The following is a 23,387-nucleotide window of genomic DNA, read 5'->3' as shown; positions in this document are numbered from 1 at the left end:
TTGCAGAGGTGTGTGTGAGTTTGCAGAGGTGTGTGTGTGTTTGCAGAGGCGTGTGTGTGTTTGCAGAGGTGTGTGTGTGTTTGCAGAGGCGTGGCCTCATTCAGTCACTCTATAGACGGATGTCTTGTTTACCAACATTGAGACTGCAGCACATGTGCCTGTTTCATGTAATCTATTCCCAACAGATCCCCAAACCTGCTGTTTTGGGATCTACTGGTTTCACTGGTTTCAGTTCATTGGGATCACTGGTTTCAGTGGGATCACTGGTTTCAGTGGGATTACTGGTTTCAGTTCATTCATCCTCCTCTGTGTGTTGGCTGGTGAGACGCTCCTGGCGAGACATATATACTTCACCCAGCAACGGTATTGCACGCCGAGAACAGCTGACATACAAGCTCACAACGCGTCGCCGATGCGACCGTTGTGAGCTTGGAGGTCTGCTATTCTCTGCCGCTCTCTGCACCATATATATCAGGTTTGAGGGGATACAGCTGCGTGATCACAGAGCGGAGGGGGGGGGGGGGCGGGGGGTTTGGGGGACAACCACTTTGAGAATCACTATAACTGTTTACACAAGTTGACACAACATAAACCAAGGTATATATTTCACAGTAAACATCCATCCTAAACCTTCTTCTTCCTCACTGGGAGGAAAACAGCTTCTGAAAGTTTAATGGGATGTGAGGCTGTGACCACTTTTACATCTTATGATAGATCTATACATACTGGTTCTATAGATCTATACATACTGGTTCTATAGATCTATACATACTGGTTCTATAGATCTATACATACTGGTTCTATAGATCTATACATACTGGTTCTATAGATCTATACATACTGGTTCTATAGATCTATACATACTGGTTCTATAGATCTATACATACTGGTTCTATAGATCTATACATACTGGTTCTTATCAGTGTGACGTTGTCTGGAAACGCCTCTATAGAAGTAGAGATTCCCAAGGTCTTTAGGAGGGTTCTAGGGGTCAGAGGTCAGTCTCCTATAGAAGTAGAGGTCTCCTAGGGGTCAGAGGTCAGTCTCCTATAGAAGTAGAGGTCTCCTAGGGGTCAGAGGTCAGTCTCCTATAGAAGTAGAGGTACCCCAGGTCTTTAGGGGGGTTCTAGGGGTCAGAGGTCAGTCTCCTATAGAAGTAGAGGTACCCCAGGTCTTTAGGGGGGTTCTAGGGGTCAGAGGTCAGTCTCCTATAGAAGTAGAGGTACCCCAGGTCTTTAGGGGGGTTCTAGGGGTCAGAGGTCAGTCTCCTATAGAAGTAGAGGTACCCCAGGTCTTTAGGGGGGTTCTAGGGGTCAGAGGTCAGTCTCCTATAGAAGTAGAGGTACCCCAGGTCTTTAGGGGGGTTCTAGGGGTCAGAGGTCAGTCTCCTATAGAAGTAGAGGTACCCCAGGTCTTTAGGGGGGTTCTAGGGGTCAGAGGTCAGTCTCCTATAGAAGTAGAGGTACCCCAGGTCTTTAGGGGGGTTCTAGGGGTCAGAGGTCAGTCTCCTATAGAAGTAGAGGTACCCCAGGTCTTTAGGGGGGTTCTAGGGGTCAGAGGTCAGTCTCCTATAGAAGTAGAGGTACCCCAGGTCTTTAGGAGGGTTCTAGGGTCAGAGGTCAGTCTCCTATAGAAGTAGAGGTACCCCAGGTCTTTAGGGGGGTTCTCTGAGGCACAGACCTTCTGGTCGTTGAAGATGACCCACTGCCTGTCCTTCTTGATGTGACAGACGTAGTGTCCACACACCGTGCTGCTCCCCATGTGACTGATGAAGGCAAACAGTTCGTACCGACCCGGTCCGTTCCTGACGCAGGACTCAGGAGGAGGAGGGGCGGGGCTTAAGACCTCCACGTCCGTGGAGTCCGGGTGGTTTAGGATCCAGTCCACCGCCCGCTCCAGCATGTTATTGGTGGCTTTCAGCCCTCTGACGGCCTGCTCTCTGCTGAACTTCATGTCCATGATCTTCGCCAGGTGCTCCTCGGACACGCCCCCTCCGCGGTCGGCGCTGCGGCCCGGCGCCACCAGGGGGGCGGAGAGGTCCGGGTCGTCGGTGTGGTCCATGAGCCAGTTGACGGCGGCATCGACTCCGGTGTTGTTGGTGTAGTAGACCGCCTTCCTGCAGGCCTCCAGAGGGAACTCCATGTCACACAGCTGAGACACGATGGAGTCGTCCAGGACCTCCTCTTCCTGCGGCAGGGGCACCTCCTCCTCCTCCGGCAGGAGCTCCTCCCCCGGCCGCCGGCCCGTCCCGAGGAGCGTGCTCAGGTCCAGCGTGTCGGGAACGTCGATGCTCACGTCCAATTTCTTGGGGACCATATCGAGGCCGAAGGTGAACTTCTTGATCTGGATAATGAGGTGGTCGGGGAAGGTGGCGAAGCGGGTGGTCTTGGTGGCAGTGGTCTTGGCCCGTACGGCCGAACTCCAGAAGTCCGTGAGGACCTCCGGCTCGCTGAGGGCCTCCATGCAGGCCGTGAAGGGGATCTGGGCACGCACCGTCGGGGGGGCGCCGGACGAGGAGTCGGCCTCCTTACGCCTCCGCTCCGCCTCCTGCAGCTCCTCCAGGTTGGTGGCCCTATCCATGGGAACGGGCAGCTGGACGTTGTAGTCCACCCTGCGGGTGTACTTGGCCTTCTGGGAGCGCTGACACACGATCCTCTCCTCCACCAGGAACTTAAAGACCTCGGCCGGGTCGGGCCCCGAGCCGCGGTTCCTCTCCACCATGTCTATGAAGTGCATTAAGAACTCCTGAGCGTCCTGCTGGTGGTTGGTGGAGAACTCCCGGTGACCCTGACCGACGAGTGCTTTGAACATGCGTGGCGCGATGCCCACCTGGTCTCCCGAAGGATCGGGCATTCCAGATTTATCTCCGGGGCCCGGCGCCGGTTTGGAATACTCTCCCGACAGCAGACCGTAGCCAAGCTTGGCTACTTGGGTGTTGAAGTCCTGGGTCGGATCCGTGGGCGCTTCGTCGAAGATCTTGTCGATGTTGAAAAAGTACTTGCTCTGGAAGTCGGGCACGGTGAAGAGCACCTGCATGACGGAGTTGAGGTAGCAGCTGTTGCCCAGGTTCTTCATGCCCGTGAGGCCGGGGCCGTGCAAGGGCCGCAGGGTGCTGCCCGACTCCTGGATCACCTCCCACTCCCGCTGGTTCACCGCGATCTCCAGGTCTGTGATGGTTCTCTCCGTCTTCTCCATGGTCATCATGTTGATGCCAAAGTGAGCCAGGTGCTCTCTGAGCTTGGGATCCAGCACCATGTCTCCCTCCTGGTAGGAATGCACATCCGCTCCGTCGGGGGTGACGGTGCCCAGTTTGACGGCCAGCGGGTATTTGGTCTCTTGGTAGTGGAGCATGGCGTGGTTGTTCCCGTCCAGGCCGCCGTACTGTTTACGGCCACACAGCACCTTCCCGTCCGTCAGGTTCATCCACAGGTTCTCCTGCAGGTCACAGCCCTCGCACCGCCAGCCGCCCGCGCCGACCTTCACCCCGTTGTCCAGCTGTTTGAGGCCGTTGGCGTGCCGAGACACCCGTCTCTCCTCTCCGTCCCACTGCGCCACCTGGAGGCCGTGAGACGCAGAGTCTGCCGACAGGATGCCGTTCCAGGACCTGTTCACCGCCTCTCTCACCACATCGGGCATGGCATGAAGGTCATCCGAGGTCACTTCCTGTCTGTCCGGGAAAAGGACGACCTTCACATGTTGCTCGTACTGCGTCTGCTCCTGCTCAACGTCAAAACCTCCTTCGATCCCGATCGCCAGTCTGGTGGGCTTCTTCTTCATTTGGTCAGAGTTACCGTCCTCTTCCTTGGGGGTCTTGCGGGTTCGGATGATGTGCAGATACACCCGCTGTCCGGTCTTGGCATGGTGCCGGTCGACGTACTGGCTGCCGTACCCCAGGAAACTCTTCATGCACACGTACAGACCTCCCCCGCTCTCCGGCGAGGTAAATGACAAGACACATTCGTCTTTGTGGACGCGAACCCCGTAACGCGGCTCCTGAATCATGGACAGAACCGACATCAGAACCTCGCTGATCGCTGCCATTTCAGCTAGCTAGTTCTGCCTTGGATCGAACGAGTGGCTGCAGTGTGTTACGGCCTTCTGTGAGCCGCTGAATGAAAGACTTTGAGATGATGAGCTGAACCGTGCTGGTAGGCCTCCACGGTATGTTCAAATGCACACAGGTATGCCGTAGTTCAGGGGATACGTGCACCTTAAATAGCCTACCGATGACTCAGCATGACGTATGATACTGATCACCCCCTTAGTTACTGTTGCTAAGTATGTCAAGCTTCCTGACCTTGTTCTGGCGGCAGAGCAGCTGTCCCTCAACTCAACTTTAAACTCAACAATGATAAACAATAATAGGCGCCATCCTATTATTGTTTATTGTTTATTAAATGGATCCCCATTAGCTGACGCCGTGGCGACAGCTAAACTTCCTGGGTCCATATAGGATACATACAAATAACTAGACCAGGAGACCTGGTTGTGCCAGACCCCTAGTGGTTAAATACTCGAGGTGACGTCGAGGTGACGTCATGCCGACATCTGATTGGCTGGGTAGGAAAAGAGGAACAGACCGACCGACCGACCGACCGACCGACAAAGCCTCACGTAGGCCGACCCCTTGGGTCTGGCAAAAACACATGAAAATACATCATTACAATACATTAAACAAAAAATACATACAACATAAGATTAAGATTCCGGTCACATGGTCAGCTGCAAGAAGTGTGTCTTTAAAGCTTTCTTGAAATATTTTATTTGTGTGAGATTAATGTGAGATGACATCATATATATTTATTATATATATTATAATGTGTGATTCATGTGAGATGATATTATATATATTTATTATATATATTATAATGTGTGATTAATGTGAGATGATATTATATATATTTATTATATATATTATAATGTGTGATTCATGTGAGATGATATTATATATATTTATTATATATATTATAATGTGTGATTAATGTGAGATGATATTATATATATTTATTATATATATTATAATGTGTGATTCATGTGAGATGATATTATATATATTATAATGTGTGATTAATGTGAGATGATATTATATATATATATTATATATATTATAATGTGTGATTAATGTGAGATGATATTATATATATATATTATATATATTATAATGTGTGATTAATGTGAGATGATATTATATATATATATTGTATATATTATAATGTGTGATTAATGTGAGATGATATTATATATATATATTATATATATTATAATGTGTGATTAATGTGAGATGATAATAACTGTTTGCAAAAATAATCTGGTGTTTGATTTAAATTAATGTTTCTGAAGAACATGAGGAGTTTTTGTTCATGATTAGTCATTGAGAACTTTAATTGACTGTTATGTGCGTATTGGGACTGGCATTGATTGGCCAGCGTGATATTGTTCTACAGCTAAATTCTACCATGCCCCGCCCTGCCGCCTTGCGATTGGCTGAAGCATTGGACTGCTGATCCCAACCCCCTGATTGAATCCTGCTGCCGGCACTCTTTTTCCGTCAACCGCGGACAATTTGATTTGTTTTGGACCGCGATGGAGGCAGTTATGTACCGACAGAGTTATGTACCGACAGAGTTATGTACCGACAGAGTTATGTACCGACAGAGTTATGTACCGACAGAGTTATGTACCGACAGAGTTATGTACCGACAGCGACAGAATCGTAAATCATGTTTTAGGGTGAGCGTTTGCCCCAACTGCCACTCAAAGTGACTACTGGCTAATCACAGCGCGTCTTTTCCGGGTCTTGGCAGAAGTTACACTGTAGCTGCATTTCACTATCTCGCCTCTAGCGCCTCTCTGGGTTCAGGTCTCTCTGGGTTCAGGTCTCTCTGGGTTCAGGTCTCTCTGGGTTCATGTCTCTCTGGGTTCATGTCTCTCTGGGTTCAGGTCTCTCTGGGTTCAGGTCTCTCTGGGTTCAGGTCTCTCTGGGTTCATGTCTCTCTGGGTTCAGGTCTCTCTGGGTTCAGGTCTCTCTGGGTTCAGGTCTCTCTGGGTTCAGGTCTCTCTGGGTTCATGTCTCTCTGGGTTCAGGTCTCTCTGGGTTCAGGTCTCTCTGGGTTCAGGTCTCTCTGGGTTCAGGTCTCTCTGGGTTCAGGTCTCTCTGGGTTCAGGTCTCTCTGGGTTCAGGCCCTCTACTGCCCTCTACTGGCGGTGTGTCTCTCTGGGTTCAGGCTCTCTACTGCCCTCTACTGGCGGTGTGTCTCTCTGGGTTCAGGCTCTCTACTGCCCTCTACTGGCGGTGTGTCTCTCTGGGTTCAGGCCCTCTACTGCCCTCTACTGGCGGTGTGTCTCTCTGGGTTCAGGCTCTCTACTGCCCTCTACTGGCGGTGTGCCTGCCTTGAAACTTTGAGATGCAACATATCTGTGCTTGCAGAAAAGGGGCGGGACTATAAAAGGGGCGGGGCTATAGCACAAAATAAGACAGAGACAAAACAATAAGACACATTGAGATAAAAAGTAAAAAAAAAACATAAATTTGCTGTTTTCTCATTAAAAAAAACATAAGCAAATAATACATACTTTTAAATATAGGAACCTACTGCAACTTTCTGGGTTTAAAATTAAGTCATTATTATTATTATTATAATTATTGTTGCCAGACCCAGAGGGTCGGCCTACATGAGACTTTGTCCCTATTTCGTCCATACATGGGCATAAATGTCGGTCCATCTTTTGTCCCCCTTTCGTCCATACATGGGCATAGAAGGGACCTCGCATGACGTGACTTCGCATGACACGTCATGCGAAGTCCGGCCATTCAGATTTCAACCACCACTTGTTATTATGCAGCAGAGCCTCATGCCCATTGTCGGAGTACCGTCCATATTTGAGCATATTGACAGACTGACTGACTGACTGACTGACTGATTGATTGATTGATTGATTGATTGATTGATTGATTGATTGATTGATTGATTGATTGATTGATTGATTGATTGATTTGAATGCAACATGAAAAATTGCCTCCCTAGCAGCTGGTGACGGCTGTTGCTAGGCTACAGGTGAGGTAAACAAAGGTGTCCTATGAGTTGTATGTTTCCATATTTGGAGAGTATCTTTTACACCACCAATAATAATATAAAACAATATAAAACCTTGCACAGATTCCAGGTTAAGGTCTTAATTAAGGTCTTAAAAATATCAAATCTAATTTGTTAAAATTTCTTCAGACATTTCAAAGCCGATTGGTTGTTTTTTAAAATGACAGAGAGGCCCGGTAAAGGCCTGGCGGGGAAAGATTTCAGGACCAACCTGATAATCAATTACCTTCCTCAGAGCACGACTGAAGACGCCTTGATGACTCTCTTCAGCAGAATCGGAGTGGTGGAAACCGCCAAGGTCATCAGAGACAAGAACAAAGGTCACAGTTTGCAATACGGGTTTGTCAACTACGCTAACCCCGCTGACGCAGCCAAAGCCATCCAGACGCTGAACGGACAGAAGCTCCAGTCCAAGACCATCAAGGTGTCATACGCACGGCCCAGCTCCGACACGATCAAAGACGCCAACATTTATGTGTGCAACCTGCCGAAGAGTATGAACCTGGAAGACGTGGAAAAGATGTTCTCCCCGCACGGAACGATCATCAACGCCCGCATGCTCCTGGACGAGGAAGGCAAGCCCCGCGGGGCAGCGTTCATCCGCTTCGACAAGCGGGCTCAGGCGGAGGAGGCCACCAAACAGCTGAACGGCACCAAGCCTCCCGGAGCCACCGAGGAGATCAAGATCTCCAAACCCATCCTGTGCATGGGCCCCGACTCAAAGGTCAAGGTCGCCAAGGTCATAGACACCACGCTCACCGAAGCCGAGCTCATCGCCTCCCCATACGACCTTGTCCAGGGAGGCGTGGACAGGGTGACCGTACCGCGCATCTTCATCTACAACCTGGGCCAGGATGCCGACGAGGATCTGGTCCGGACCATGTTCGGAACCTTCGGCACCGTCACCGACGTCAAGGTCATCCGAGATTTCCGCACCAACAAGTGCAGGGGGTTGGCCTTCGTTACCATGGAGAACTACGAAGAGGCCATGGAAGCCATCGCACGGCTCAACGGCCATCAACTCGGAGACAACATCCTGCAGGTCTCCTTTAAGATCCAAGAGAGCGGGAGGGAGAGAGAGTCTGGCAAGACGGCCAAGAGAGGGAGAGACACCGTGGACGACCTGGAGAGAGACCAACACAACGACGACCATCCAGACAGTCATTATCACAGAGAGAGGGCCGTCTTCAGACCCTACGACAAACACCTGCGGAGGCGTTAATGGATGGTAATCATAACAACCACTGCTGGAGACCACCTGGCCACTGAGCAGGAGCATTTAGCTGGATGGGAATGGGAGGATCCTATCGCCATCCCCAGCTGAGGCGGGGGAATGTTCATTCAAGGACCAGTTTGATATGCACTCGCATACTACAGATTCTGTGGCGGAACGTACCTCTCCTGACCAGTGACCATTTTCCAGCAGTGGTTGCTCCCATGTGGGCATTGACCCACCTGCACCCCCCCCCCCCCCCCAATGTGGGCATTGACCCACCTGCACCCCCCCATGTGGGCATTGACCCACCTGCCCCCCCCATGTGGGCATTGACCCACCTGCCCCCCTCCCCCACATGTGGGGGAATGATGATAAAATTACCCAAGGCCTACGATGTTCCTCCCAACCTGAACCTACTCTGAACCATTAGGATCATGTACACAGTGAACCATTAGGATCATGTACACAGTGAACCATTAGGATCATGTACACAGGAATGAGAGGATCATGTACACAGGAATGATCCTATTCCATGTACACAGTGAGAGCCAAAGTGAACCAGAGCCAAGGTTGGTCTCATGCTTAACACTGAGGTCATAACCAACATCTCCTCTACAGTGTACGTTTCATTAACTCTGTAACTGTACAAATGTAGAATATCTAGTGCCCCCCCTCCAGGGCTATGGGACCCCATATGGGACCCCATCCTCCAGGGCTATGGGACTCTGACCGTCAGGGCTATGGGACCCCGACCGCCACTACAGATCCTGTGGTGAAAATGTTTAATGGACATGAATGTGTCAATGTGGGAAAAGTTTTACCCCCTTACTCCATGCATGCAGTAACACACAAGTCATTTAGATCCCATAGCCCGTACATCCCGGCTATGGGACCAGACCAGCTGGTTTCCAGCAGTAGTATAGATCCCATAGCCCGTACATCCTGGCTATGGGACCAGCAGCTGATTTCCAGCAGTAGTATAGATCCCATAGCCCGTATATCCTGGCTATGGGACCAGACCAGCTGGTTTCCAGCAGTAGTATAGATCCCATAGCCCGTACTTCCTGGCTACGGGACCAGACCAGCTGGTTTCCAGCAGTAGTATAGATCCCATAGCCCCTACATTCGGGTTATGGGACCAGACCAGGGGTCATCAACGTGTCAACCCTAACCCACAAACAAATGTGTCTCTGACCTTTTTATGTCTGTGGTTTTGATTTTATTTAGATATATATACTGCATATAGATGTATAAATATATAGATATATAGATACATATATGGATGGAACACATTTTTTATTGTTTCCGCCAGGCCAAAAGGCATGGCGAGAGAGTATGTTTTGCACCCCGTCCGTCCTTCTGTGCGTCATTTTGTCTGTGTAGAGCTAATCTCCGGCACCGTTGGCTTGATCGCAGCGAAACTGTGCACACACTCCCTGGATGCCAGAGCAGAACCTTTGCCCTACATTTTTCACATGGGCCTGTTATAGCACCACCAGGATGCCACTTTTTGCAAAACACATTTTTTTTACAGTAGCCTACTCCTATAGATTTAGTCATTAAACGAAACAGATCTTTCCGATTTTTCATATTCCATCCTGATTGGCTAAGAATGGCTTCCAAAATTTGCAGGAGTGCTCCGTTTTGAACAAAATGCCTCAAATCATGAACACAGCGTGCAATTTCCGTGAAAGTTTGCACGCACATTCCCACTAGGCCGAGGAAGAAATACCACTTGAACATTTTCAAATCAGCCTCATGATGGCGCTATAACGAATAGCCGATTCGTGTTTTTATCTGTAACTGCACCGATCTGTGTAAAACTATGTATGTGCACTCCCTAGAGGCCAAGGAAAAGGCTTTACCTTGCATTTTTCACATCTGCCTTTTATAGCGCCACCAGGAGGCCGACTTATGTAAAACACATTTTTGGATATTACTATCCAAATGTCACGCAAATCGGTACACATGATCTCTATAGTTATGTGATCAAGACAGATCTGTTTGATTTTCATATTCCATCCTGATTGGCTAAGATTGACATCTACAGTCTGCAGGAGTGGACCGTTATGAACAAAATGCCGCGAATCATGAACGCAGCGTCCGATTGCAGTGAAACTTTGCACGCATTTCGCACTATGTTGAGGAACAAATGCCACCCTTTCAACATTGCCCTATTATAGCGCCACCAGGAGGCCGATTTTTGCAAAACACACAAACATCACGCACATCGGTACACATGATCTCTTTAGTCAAGTGATCAAGACGGATCCGTCCGATACGACCGATTCTTCACATTACAGCCTGATTGGCGAATTCCGAACATTACTGGTCCACACTAACCTACCTGACCTACCTGACCTACCTGACCTGCCTGACCTACCTGACCTGTGCTCCGAGGAGCACTTTCTCTAGTTATGTTCTTATTTTGTTTGTGAACCATGTTGCATTGATGCATGTATACAGTGAATAGAATAGATCATGATGATGCATGTATACAGTGAATAGAATAGATCATGTTGATGCATGTATACAGTGAATAGAATAGACCATGTTGATGCATGTATACAGTGAATAGAATAGACCATGTTGATGCATGTATACAGTGAATAGAATAGATCATGTTGATGCATGTATACAGTGAATAGAATAGATCACGTTGATGCATGTATACAGTGAATAGAATAGATCATGTTGATGCATGTATACAGTGAATAGAATAGACCATGTTGATGCATGTATACAGTGAATAGAATAGATCACGTTGATGCATGTATACAGTGAATAGAATAGATCATGTTGATGCATGTATACAGTGAATAGAATAGATCATGTTGATGCATGTATACAGTGAATAGAATAGATCATGATGATGCATGTATACAGTGAATAGAATAGATCATGATGATGCATGTATACAGTGAATAGAATAGATCATGATGATGCATGTACACAGTGAATAGAATAGATCATGATGATGCATGTATACAGTGAATAGAATAGATCATGTTGATGCATGTATACAGTGAATAGAATAGACCATGTTGATGCATGAACTACGTTATCAATACACCTGATGAAGAACTACGTTATCAATGATGAAGAACTACGTTATCAATGATGAAGAACTACGTTAATAATACACCTGATGAAGCCACTATCTGTGTCTGAGAACTTCTTGACATTATTCCTTGTTATTCATTGTGTGTATTTTTGTTCAGTGTCACGCAAAGTGTGAGTTTTTTTTGTTGCTATTTTTTAATTATTTCTTTTTTTAATTATTGATAAAAAATGTCTACTACTCTACTTCACACTATTTACAGTAGCACACACGGATTGTGTGTGTGTGTGTGTGTGTGTGTGTGTGTGTGTGTGTGTGTGTGTGTGTGTGTGTGTGTGTGTGTGTGAGAGAGAGAGATGTTTATGTAGACGGATCACAGGCTAAAGATGACCCACCGTCAGCTGGCTACTGCTGAGGACACATCCTGAAGTAGCTCTGAAACATCTGACCGTCATACCATGACAGTCATGGCGCTACTTGTTTCTGTTATTTTCTCTCATTGTCCTTAAGTTTTTTACTGAAAAAGGCGAGGGGCTGCCAGGCGCCAGCCACCCACTGTTCACACACCGCCCCCACTGCGTAATCGGATGCGTCGGTGGTAAGGGCTATCGGAGCAGCAGGGGACGGGTGTGCCAGCATGGCAGCTTTGGAGAGAGCAGCCTTAGCGTCCTCGAATGCCTGGACCCGCATTCACTGCCACTGACGTAAAAAACGTAATTCGTTTTTTTTCTGTACAGCACTTTGTTAACCCTGAACAAGTTTTAAAATGGGCTATATAAATAAAGTGGATTGGATTGGATTGGATTGGGGACCAGTCCACGTCCTCGTTGTCCTTCGTCCCCTTTAACGCCTCATACAAGGGGTGTATGAGGTGAGCAGCGTGTGCTATAAACCTATTATAGAAATTAATCATGCCTAGGTATTCTTGCAGGGGCTTGACCGTGAGGGGGCGGGGGAAAACGGCGATGACTTCCACCTTGGTGGGTAGAGGAACAGCCCCCTGGGGAGAGACGTGGTGGCCCAGGAAATCGATGGCGGGCAGGCCAAAGTGACATTTAGCCGGGTTCACAATCAGTCCATGCTCGTTGAGCCGCTCGAATAGCTGCTGGAGATGTATCCGATGCTCCTCGTCAGATGCACTGGCTACGAGGATGTCATCCAAGTAGACAAACAAAAATGACATACCTCGCAGCACAGAGTCCATTAGCCGCTGGAATGTCTGCGCTGCCCCTTTAAGATCGAATGGCATCCTCAGGAATTCAAACAGTCCAAACGGGGTGATGACAGCCGTTTTGGGCACGTCCAATGGATGGACCGGAACCTGGTGGTAACCACGCACCAAATCTATCTTAGAAAAGATGGTGGCCCCCGCCAGGTGGACAGAAAAATCCTGGATATGTGGAACTGGGTACCGGTCATGTGTGGTAATGTTATTGAGGCGACGGAAATCACCACACGGACGCCACTTCCCATCCGCCTTGGGGACCATGTGCAGAGGATAGGCCCAAGGACTGTCAGATCGGCGCACAATGCCGAGCCGCTCCATCGTGGCGAACTCCTCCCTGGCGAACTCCTCCCTGGCTATGGTCAGCTTGGCAGCATCCAGGCGGCGCGCTCGTGCGTAAACAGGCGGCCCCACAGTCGTGATGTAATGTTCCACTCCGTGCTTGGCAACGGAGGCAGAGAAAGCAGGGACCGTGAGAGCAGGGAAACTTGCGATGAGGCGCTGGTACACATCCCCCGTGGCGAGCATATTGGCGAGGGCAGGAGGCCCCGGCCCCCCCAGTGTGCACGGGTATGTGTCAAAAGACACAGAGTCAATCAGCCGACGGTTCGCAACGTCCACTAACAGTCTGTGAGCACACAAGAAATCCGCGCCCAGTATAGGTACCGACACAGAAGCAATAATAAAGTCCCAGCCAAACTGATGTCCATGGAAACATACGGTCACATACATGGTACCAAACGTACGGATGGAAGTACCATTAGCCGCATCCAGCGGTGGTCCATGTCCGTTTCCCAAGGCGTCCGCGGCAGATGCTGGAAGGATGCTCCTCTGTGCGCCAGAATCCACCAGCAGGCGCTTACCAGAAGACGTGTCCTCCATAAACAGCAGCTCATTAATGACGCCAGCGCTCATAGCCGCTAACGACCGCCGGCTCTTGCGTTTCCCTGCTTACCAAAACAGCATGGTGGAGTGCAGCGCTTTGCCTTGGTGCCAAAACGACGATGATAATAACATAGTCCACTATCATCCCTCTGTGTCTGCTCCCTGCGATCAGACACTCGATCAGACACCGCAGCCACCACGTATTGGCGGGAGGCCAGTAGAATTCTGTCCGCCTCCTCTGCTAATCCACGGTAGTCCTTGGTGCGCACTAGAGGCGAGCTGGCCAGAGCCGTGCGCACTGGAGTCGGGAGTTGCCGCAGGAAAAGTTGGACAAAGATAAACGTAGCGTCACCTTCACCGAGCAGTGCCAGCATGTTCTCCATCAGATCTGTGGCTTTACCGTCCCCCAATCCATTGAGGGACAATAGACGCTCCGCACGCTCCGCGTCGGACAGCTGGAACAGCCGCAACAGCTGCTCCTTGAGCGCGTTGTACTTTCCGTCTGCTGGCGGGTCTCTGAGGAATCCCATCACACGACGCGTGGTGGAGGAATCCAACGCTGCGACTACGTGGTAGTATTTGGTTGCATCCACCGTGATCCCGCGGAGGTGAAACTGTGCCTCAATATGTTGGAACCACAGAGCCGGATCATGTTGCCAAAACTCTGGTAACTTTACCGTAGCCGCAAACACCGCTGGGGCAACGACAGCCGCAGCAGCGGGCTCTGCGTTATCGACCATTATAATGTTCAATCAAACGTCAGGGTCACCACTGTGGAAGTTAGTGAGAATGAGACGAACAGACGGAGTATGGAGTCTCTGATCTTTACTTCCAAACAATTGCATCAAGACACACAGGTAAATCACTTCCCTATATCACCTCCCATTACCACCCCACCAATCCATTCTGAGGTGAGATACCTCCATTTAGTGTCCACCTATTATCACTCTTTGGTGTCCACCACAGGGTCATCTTAGAATTTAATATAATATAAGAATTGTGGTCCAAAAACAAACAAACTGTCTCTGCGATATTGTCAGGGAGGAGGCTCTGTATCGTTTATGATAGTCAGTCACTCATATTTGAAACAGTCTGTTTCTGGCGAAAATGTAACTAATTCGTCTGAAGTAACATTAGCGTTTCCTCACCGTCAGTTGATGGGTCATATCCATAAGAGTAAAACCGCCGGGGTCATTTTTTATTTTTGGAACACAGTTAATATTTGACGCAATATTAAACACGTCTATGGGAATTCAGAACGGGGGGGGGGGGGGGGGAATCGACCCAGGTAGGATGTGTAAATTACGTCAGACTTCAGTGCTCTATTCACCTGTTTCCTAGGCTGTGTGTTTTCCACTTCCTGTCGATTTCATTGGATATCATTGGTCATCTGACCAGTTTCATTGGATTTCATTGGATCAAATCGACAGGAAGTGGAAAACACACAGCCTAGGAAACAGGTGAATAAAAAGCTTGTTAATGCGATCGCCGGCCATTTTCTCTGAATTTTCTCCATATGCTTTCAACTACGTGCCCCTATTGGTTGGGAGGTGTATTGCTTTCAGATACATTATTAAAACAAATTTAAAAACATTTGAACAATACGAAATACGGGTACTTAGATCTGTGCGCTTTAACTTGTTACATCCATGACCATGAGGTCAGCACTTTATATCTGAAATGTGAACGTTTATGTAGATGTACGGGTTGTAAATGTAACATTTTTAAAAAACAGGAACAAGTAGCGCCATGACGCATGTGACCATAGATATATATAAACAGCCTTTCTTATATATATCTATGCTTGTGACAGACAGGGGCGGAGTTAAGAAGTTAGGGGCTCCAAGCAAAGCTCTGGTCGGGGGCCCCTGCGGGGGACACACGCGCACGCACCACTACGGTGGTGCGTGCCAAAAAGAGCCGATCTACAAGCTCACAACGCGTCACATCCACAACGCGTTGTGAGCTTGCAGCTCGGCTATTTTTAAGTATCATTTTATTTTGAAAAGACAGCGGAAGTGCTTGCTTGGCTGTGAGCGTGTGACTTTAAGCAGTGATTAGTTTTATTTTGTAAACCCTCAGCCGGAAGTGGAAAGAACCTTTGACAACAACACGTGACTTAACAGACCTGACTCTGTTTAGCTAACTAGCTAGTTAGCCATCTAGCTAGTTAGCCATCTAGCTAGTTAGCCCGCTTTTGAAACGATGTAAAAAGCTGCATTTGTAATAAAACCGTTTCTTTAAAATCCGACGATTAAATGATCGGCACCACAGTGATAAAAACACGTAATAATAGTTATAAAGCTAAGAAAACGCTAACAGTAGCTAAAGCTAAAGCTAACTGTGGGGTCACGCGCATGCGCACATTTAATCTACTTCTAAATGACCTATACAGGCTGAACCACTAGAGGGCGCTACTGTATTGCATTTTACGTTGAGAGCGAAGAGCGCATTGATCATAATATAGTTATATACAATATATAATATAGTTATATACTATATAATATAGTTATATACTATATAATATAGTTATATACTATATAATATAGTTATATACTATATAATATAGTTATATACTCGGGTAGGCTACTTAGACCCAGGGTTATAAACGGGTAGAAATAAAAAATAACAATATATACAGTAAATATGTTCAGTAAATATGTTCAGTAAACAGCCATCTGTAAAGCTCTTTTAGAGCGGTTTGAAGGAGTTTTCTTTTTTTTTGTACAAATCTTTATTTATAATGTCATGAAATACAAAACAATACAAACACAAAGAGCCAGAGGGATTTACTAACAGAAAACATTAGAGAGTGAATGAACACTAAATATAAAGATAAACATATCATTATATTATATATTATTATATTATTTATTATATATAAACATATTATTATTATTATTATTATTATTATTATTATTATTATTATTATTATTATTATTATATGATCTATTATAGATAAACATATAAAGAGTGAATGAACACTAAAGGACATTAGTTTGAGTCATAAATAGTTTTAATGTACTGCTCTGCTTCAATCTGAAATATGATTAAAGAGGGTTTGGAAACAATGACTACATGGATTTATCTATATGAAATGTAGCTAGAATAATGATTACATTAATTATGGAGGAGAGGAGGAGGAGGAGAGGAGAGGAGGGAGAGGAGGAGGGGGAGAGGAGAGGAGAGGAGAGGAGGAGGAGAGGAGGAGGAGAGGAGAGGAGGAGGAGGAGAGGAGAGGAGAGGAGGAGGAGGAGGAGGAGGAGAGGAGAGGAGGAGGAAGAGGAAGGGAGGAGGAGGAGGAGGAGGAGAGGAGAGGAGGAGGAGGAGGAGGAGGAGGAGGAGGAGGAGAGGAGAGGAGAGGAGGAGAGGAGGAGAGGTCAGGTAGGAGTTTTGTCCCGAACTGAACTCTGTGTCACGTCATCACTTCCAGCGAAGCCTCTGCGCATGCGCGCTTCTGAATCAGGAAGTTCCACGTCAGTTTGACAGAAACGACACCAGAGACTCTTCACTATTTACCTTATTATTATTATTATTATTATTATTATTATTATCATTCCTACCGCTGTGTGGACATGGTATGTACACCTTTATGTTATCATTATTATTATTATTATTATTATTATTATTATTATTATTATTATTATGTCTGTAACGTTATGAAGCATCATTTAGCTCTGAGGCTGAGTTAGCTTCTAGCTCCATTAAGAACCTAGAGCTCCGCTATACAACGTCTAGAGGGTTGTATACTCTCTATCCTACAGGATACTACAGCTACTGACAGCGGACGTTTTCCAGGTTGAATGGTAAACATGGCCACAGGCTGACTAAATAAGACATTTAAAGTTACTACTACACAGAATGTCATACAATCAGCTTACAGGTTACTGGTATGAAGAGAGAAAAATATAACATGTATAGAGGAGTGAGAGGTTCTTAATGGAGCTACTTAGCTTCATGCTAACAGGCTGTGTGTGTGTGTGTGTGTGTGTTTTGGTGTGTGTTGGGGTGTGTAGTAAAGGTTGTGTGTTGTTGTGTTCTCAGCCTCTCAGGCTGGTTGTGTGTTGGGGTGTGTAGTAAAGGTTGTGTATTGTTGTGTTCTCAGGCTGGGTGTGTGTGTGTTGGGGTGTGTAGTAAAGATTGTGTATTGTTGGGTTCTCAGCCTCTCAGGCTGGTTGTGTGTGTGTGTGTGTGTGTGTGTGTGTGTGTGTGTGTGTGTGTGTTGGGGTGTGTAGTAAAGGTTGTGTATTGTTGTGTTCTCAGCCTCTCAGGCTGGTTGTGTGTGTGTGTGTGTGTGTGTGTGTGTGTGTGTGTGTGTGTGTGTGTGTGTGTGTGTGTGTGTGTGTTGGGGTGTGTAGTAAAGGTGTGTATTGTTGTGTTCTCAGCCTCTCAGGCTGGACATCAAGAGGAAGCTGACAGCGAGGTCAGACCGGGTCAAGAGCGTTGACCTCCATCCCACTGAACCATGGATGCTGGCCAGCCTGTACAACGGCAGTGTGTGTGTGTGGAACCACGAGACACAGGTACACACTCACACTCTCACACACACACACACACACACACACACACACACACACACACACACACACACACACACACACACACACACACACACACACACACTCACACACTGAGATTAACTTCCTGACTACATATATATATATCAGCCTGATCTCACATGACTTAGTATACATTGCACGGATCCAGTGCACGTCATTCCGTGCATAGTCGCCTAGAAACCCAGAAATTCCGTGAATAAGTACGGCGAGTCCCACGGTGGGCGTAACCAGTCGCAACCCGGAAAAACCCGGAAGCAGAGCAGTCCTCATAACAAAATTTACGATTCTGTGCCTATCGGTACATAACTCAAACGGCGCTGAGTAGGCACAAGGGAATGTCGCAACGTTCGGGACGGCAACTCGCTCGCTTTAGCTCGCTCGGTGGCCCCTTACGTGGCGACAATTCCCTTGAGACTGCGCGCCTCCGAAATGGTTTTGTCACAAAGGGAGAGATGTACATATGCACGGAATTTCGGGGTTTCTAGGCGACTATGCACGGAATGACGTGCACTGGATCCGTGCAATGTATACTAAGTCATGTGAGATCGGGTTGATATATATATATATATATATATATATATATATATATATATATACATATATATATATATATATATATATGTATATATATATATATATATATATATATATATATACATATATATACATATATATATATATATATATATATATATATATATATATATAGGTCAGAGCATATACTGTATGTCAGGCTCACAACGTGTGGCATTGCGACACATTGGCTGCGGTTCATTCATTCAGAATGAACTCATTCTGAACAGAGATTCAAATAGTTTACATGGGACCTGAATAAAAGTATTCCTGGTTTACATGAATGACCCAAAGCCTTCATTCTGAATGTAACTTTTGACATGCGCAAAGTGGTTCCTGCCTACATCCGGGTCCACTATCCGGGGCAGAGCTTCCCCTGGTGGGCATGGGGAGGAGGCATGGGGAGGAGGCATGGGGAGGAGGCAATAATAGCCCCCTTGTGCCTCCACGGCGGAGGTTTGTGGGCCGTAGGCAGGCTGGGAAGCGACGCACCGCCTCGGGCCAGGCAGCGTTCGATTTGCTGCGTCAACCCTGATCCCATGAGCCGCCCCGCGCACCAGTGCGAGCCCGTGTTCCTTTGTTAACGCCGTTTTAATGCGAAAGTAGCAGATCTACAAGTTCAGACCAGTTTTTCTTTTTGTATTGGTACCAGACAGTACCACCATGTTTCTTTCATTATGCGTTACGGCTGGAAACTCATATTCCATATTGGAATATTCCTTCGAATATTAAAAATGAAAGTTTTAATTAAAATAAAAAAGATTGTGCCTTGCTGTAACCTTCCACAGCATCTGGTCTGATATTCATATATTTATATATATTACATATATATATATTTATAGCTCTGAGCAAGCAGCTTCAAGTCAAACTCAAGTCTCGCCGAACACGAGCCGATCTACAAGACCAACGCGTCGCGAATGCAACTCTTTGTGGGCTTGTAGATCGGCTATGTTTTCCATGGGACACCGTCGTGCAGCGAAGCATAAATCAGGAACGCCTCTGTCATGCTATAAACACACAGACACAAACAACACAGCAGAGCAGACACACATGAGTCGCTCGTAGCGGTAGAAAGTAAGTGCTGTACTGACTGTACACACGTTTAATACTCACACAACCACCTGACTTTATTTAATTACAAAATAATAACACAGGTGAAGCTGAAACAGGTTTATATCCGTTTAGTAATGATGATAGACACATCCAAACAACCAAACTTTAGATTATCCCTCACGGTAAAGCTTAGGTTACTCCTGGAGGCTATTTTATATTATATTATATTATATTAGATTAGATTAGATTAGATTAGATTAGATTATATTATCCCTCACGGTAAAGCTTAGGTTACTCGTGGAGGCTACCTTACTTTTGTTTAAACAAAAAACGTTTCATCTGACTGAATAGATTCTTTTGATTATAATTTCCTCTCATGTGAAGGACGGGTAAAGATTGTTCCTCCATCACAGGCTCAGATCCTCAGAGCGTTTGTTCTCCGGGACAAGTCTGGGCTTAACCATTACAGTATATAAGCTTATTAAATGACACTATAGAATATGAATCATTCATTAACCATTACAGTATATAAAATATTTTACATGGCCCTGTTATAGCGCCACCAGGAGGCCGATTTGTGCAAAATATTTTTTTTTATATTACTCCTACAGATTTTATCCAAACATCACGCAAATCATTACACAGTATCTCTATAGTCATGTGATCAACACGGATCTGTCTGATTTTCCATATTCCATCCTGATTGGCTAAGGTTGGCTTCCAAAGTTTGCAGGATTGGTCCATTTTGAACTAAATGCCTTAAATCATGAACGTAGTTTGCGATTTCAGTGAAATTTCACACGGACATTCCCACTAGGCCGAGGAGGAAATGCCACTTAGAAATGTTCAAATCCGCCTCATGGTGGCGCTATAAAAGGCCAAATTGCGTTTTTAACTGTAACTGCACCGATCTGCGTGAAACTTTGCACGCATACTCCCTAGAGGCCAATGAAAAACATCTGTCCTCCATTTTTCACATTAGCCTTTTATAGCGCCACCAGGAGGCCGACTTATGTAAGACACATATTTTGAGATGAAGCCTTCAGATTGTATCCACATTTCACGCAAATCGGTACACGTGATCTCTATAGTCATGTGATCAAGATGGATCTGTTTGATTTTTCATATTCCATCCTGATTGGCTAACATTGACATCTAAGGTTTGCAGCAGTGGCCCGTTTTGAACAAAATGCCGCTAATCATGAACGCAGCGTCCGATTGCGGTGCAACTTTGCACGTACATTCGCACTACGTTGAAGAACAAACGCCACCCTTTTAACATGGCCCTATTATAGCGCCACCAGGAGGCCGATTTTTCTTTTTTATATTACTCCAACACATTTTGTCCAAACATCATGCAAATCAGTACACATTATCTCTATAGTCAAGTGATCAAGATGGTTCCGTCCGATTTTTTATATTCCATCCTGAACATTGCTGGCCCACAATAACCTACCTGACCTGGCGGAGACCTGTGCTCCAAGGAGCACTTTTTCTAGTTGTAAATTTAAAACGATTAATCCATGATATACTTTTGGTAAGTTTGGGTCCCGGTGAGACATTTAACGTCTCCTTTAAGTCTTAAGTTGTACCGATAAGAATGTACTTATATATAATACCATACAATATACTTATATATAATACCATACAATATACTTATATATAATACCATATACATACAGACTCTGGTAACAATAACAATGTTTTTTCTACAGACTCTGGTGAAGACATTCGAGGTGTGTGATCTCCCAGTCAGAGCCTCCAAGTTTGTGGCCAGGAAGAACTGGGTGATAACTGGAGCGGTGAGTTAATAAAGACATGCCATCTCCGGTTTACTTCCTGTATCTGTGTGACCTAGGCCGACGCCTTTTTAGGAGACTGAACTAAATATTGGACACGATCGTCACAAGACACACAATATTTACAAGGGTTTCATACTAAAATGGCTTTTTGTAGAGACACAAATCAGGAGAAAATCTACTTTGTTATCGACCTTTCTCTATCCCAGCAACAACATACTATATCTGAAGAGTCCATTTGCAATCTGACGGACGAGACATAGAGGGCTCTGTCCCTTATTTTAACTCTATGCTCTGTGGGGGAGAAGCAAACCACGCCTACTTAGGAGACCATTTGTAGGATTTGTTTATTTCGCCTCTAGTGGCTCCAATTGAGATTGTGTATCTTCCTAAATTAACAATCTTTGGTTAAAACATGAAGTTTGTGGCCAGGAAGTTAAAACATGAAGTTTGTGGCCAGGAAGTTAAAACATGAAGTTTGTAGTCAGGAAGTTAAAACATGAAGTTTGTGGCCAGGAAGTTAAAACATGAAGTTTGTAGTCAGGAAGTTAAAACATGAGGTTTGTAGTCAGGAAGTTAAAACATGAAGTTTGTAGTCAGGAAGTTAAAACATGAAGTTTGTAGTCAGGAAGAACTATGATAACCGAGTTAAAACATGTAGATATTATATTAATATTAATATTAAACATGGTATTAATATTAAACAGATGTTACATGGTATTGTATTGTACTGTTTCAGGATGACATGCAGATCCGTGTGTTCAACTACAACACCCTGGAGAGAGTTCACATGTTTGAGGCTCATTCTGACTACATACGCTGTATCGCCGTGCACCCCACCCAGCCCTACATTCTGACCTCTAGTGGTACGTATATCAAATCAAATCAAATCAAACTTTATTTGTATAGCACATTTACATCGACCAAAGTCGAACCAAAGTGCTTCACATTACAGAGCATAATAACATAGACAGGCATTGCTTCAATGTGTATGAAAGCAAAAATGTAAAATACAATGAAACAGTACATGGGAACATCATAGGCTACATGGGTAGACTTCAATTAAATTCAATTAAAAGCGATAGAGTAAAAATTAGTCTTTAATAGGGATTTGAAAGCCGTCAAAGACCGAGCAGTGCGAACATGGAGAGGCAGGGCGTTCCAGAGGTTTGGACCGGCCGCGGCGAACGCACGATCTCCTCTGGTCCTGAAATGTGTGTCGGGCATAACCAGGAGAGACTGATTGGCCGATCTCAGGGCTCTTGTTGGGGCGTATGGAGTGATCAATTCAGCTAAATATGGAGGGGACAGGTCATTTTGGGCTTTAAAAACAAACACTAAAATCTTAAAATCAATTCTGAAGTGGACAGGGAGCCAATGGAGGGAGGCAAGGACTGGGGTGATATGGTCCCGCCTATTAGTGTTGGTGAGGAGGCGAGCGGCGGCATTTTGAACAAGCTGAAGACGCCTGATAGCTGACTGATCAATGCCTGCATAGAGACCATTACAGTAATCTAGTCTAGTTAAAATAAAAGCGTGGATGACTCTCTCGAGGTCGGTACGGGGCAGATAGGCCTTTGCCCTGGCTAGAAGCCTAAGCTGAAAGAAGCTAGCCTTGACCACAGAGCTAATATGCTTGTCGAATTTGAGGTTATTGTCAAAGGTGACACCAAGGCTCTTAACTGAAGAACGGATGTTATCACTGAGGGGACCGAGTGGGGTGATGGGTGAGCTAGGGTTATTGTTGAAGATGATGACTTCGGTCTTGCTTTCGTTCAGAGTGAGAAAATTTGTAGTCATCCAAGATTTAATATCAGAGAGGCACTTCAACAGCGGCTGAGCGGGGTCGGTGCTGGTCGTATTTAGCGGTAAGTAGAGCTGAATATCATCTGCATAGAAATGAAATGATAAATTGTGTTGTT

The 23,387-nt window shown here is 46.0% G+C and overlaps 3 protein-coding genes across 3 annotated transcripts in view; 2 read left to right on the top strand and 1 right to left on the bottom strand.

Moving 5' to 3' along the window:
- Positions 1-1,560: 1,560 nt before the first annotated feature.
- LOC308092740 (ubiquitin carboxyl-terminal hydrolase 5-like) lies at positions 1,561-4,041 on the bottom strand (the record flags this gene model as incomplete). The annotated part of the gene is made up of 1 exon (XM_080438841.1): positions 1,561-4,041. The coding sequence occupies one exon, from the start codon at positions 4,039-4,041 to the stop codon at positions 1,561-1,563; it is 2,481 nt and encodes an 826-aa protein (XP_080294967.1).
- Positions 4,042-7,254: 3,213 nt separating this feature from the next.
- LOC308092739 (ELAV-like protein 1) lies at positions 7,255-8,316 on the top strand (the record flags this gene model as incomplete). The annotated part of the gene is made up of 1 exon (XM_080438840.1): positions 7,255-8,316. The coding sequence occupies one exon, from the start codon at positions 7,255-7,257 to the stop codon at positions 8,314-8,316; it is 1,062 nt and encodes a 353-aa protein (XP_080294966.1).
- An 8,598-nt stretch (positions 8,317-16,914) lies between these two features.
- Positions 16,915-23,387, top strand: part of copb2 (COPI coat complex subunit beta 2) — a 44,948-nt gene continuing 38,475 nt past the window's right edge. The window contains exons 1-4 of the mRNA XM_080439424.1: positions 16,915-17,059; positions 17,867-18,004; positions 21,382-21,468; positions 22,205-22,331. Coding sequence (XP_080295550.1) covers positions 17,057-17,059; positions 17,867-18,004; positions 21,382-21,468; positions 22,205-22,331 — 355 coding nt within the window. The 5' untranslated portion in view covers positions 16,915-17,056. The remainder of the gene's footprint in view (positions 17,060-17,866; positions 18,005-21,381; positions 21,469-22,204; positions 22,332-23,387) is intronic.

Source organism: Gymnoscopelus braueri, assembly GCF_963280865.1.
Source record: "Gymnoscopelus braueri genome assembly, chromosome: 10".
Classification (NCBI taxonomy): Eukaryota; Metazoa; Chordata; class Actinopteri; order Myctophiformes; family Myctophidae; genus Gymnoscopelus; species Gymnoscopelus braueri.
The sequence above is the reverse complement of the archived record's forward strand: the minus strand, read 5'-3'. Positions and strand labels throughout refer to the sequence as shown.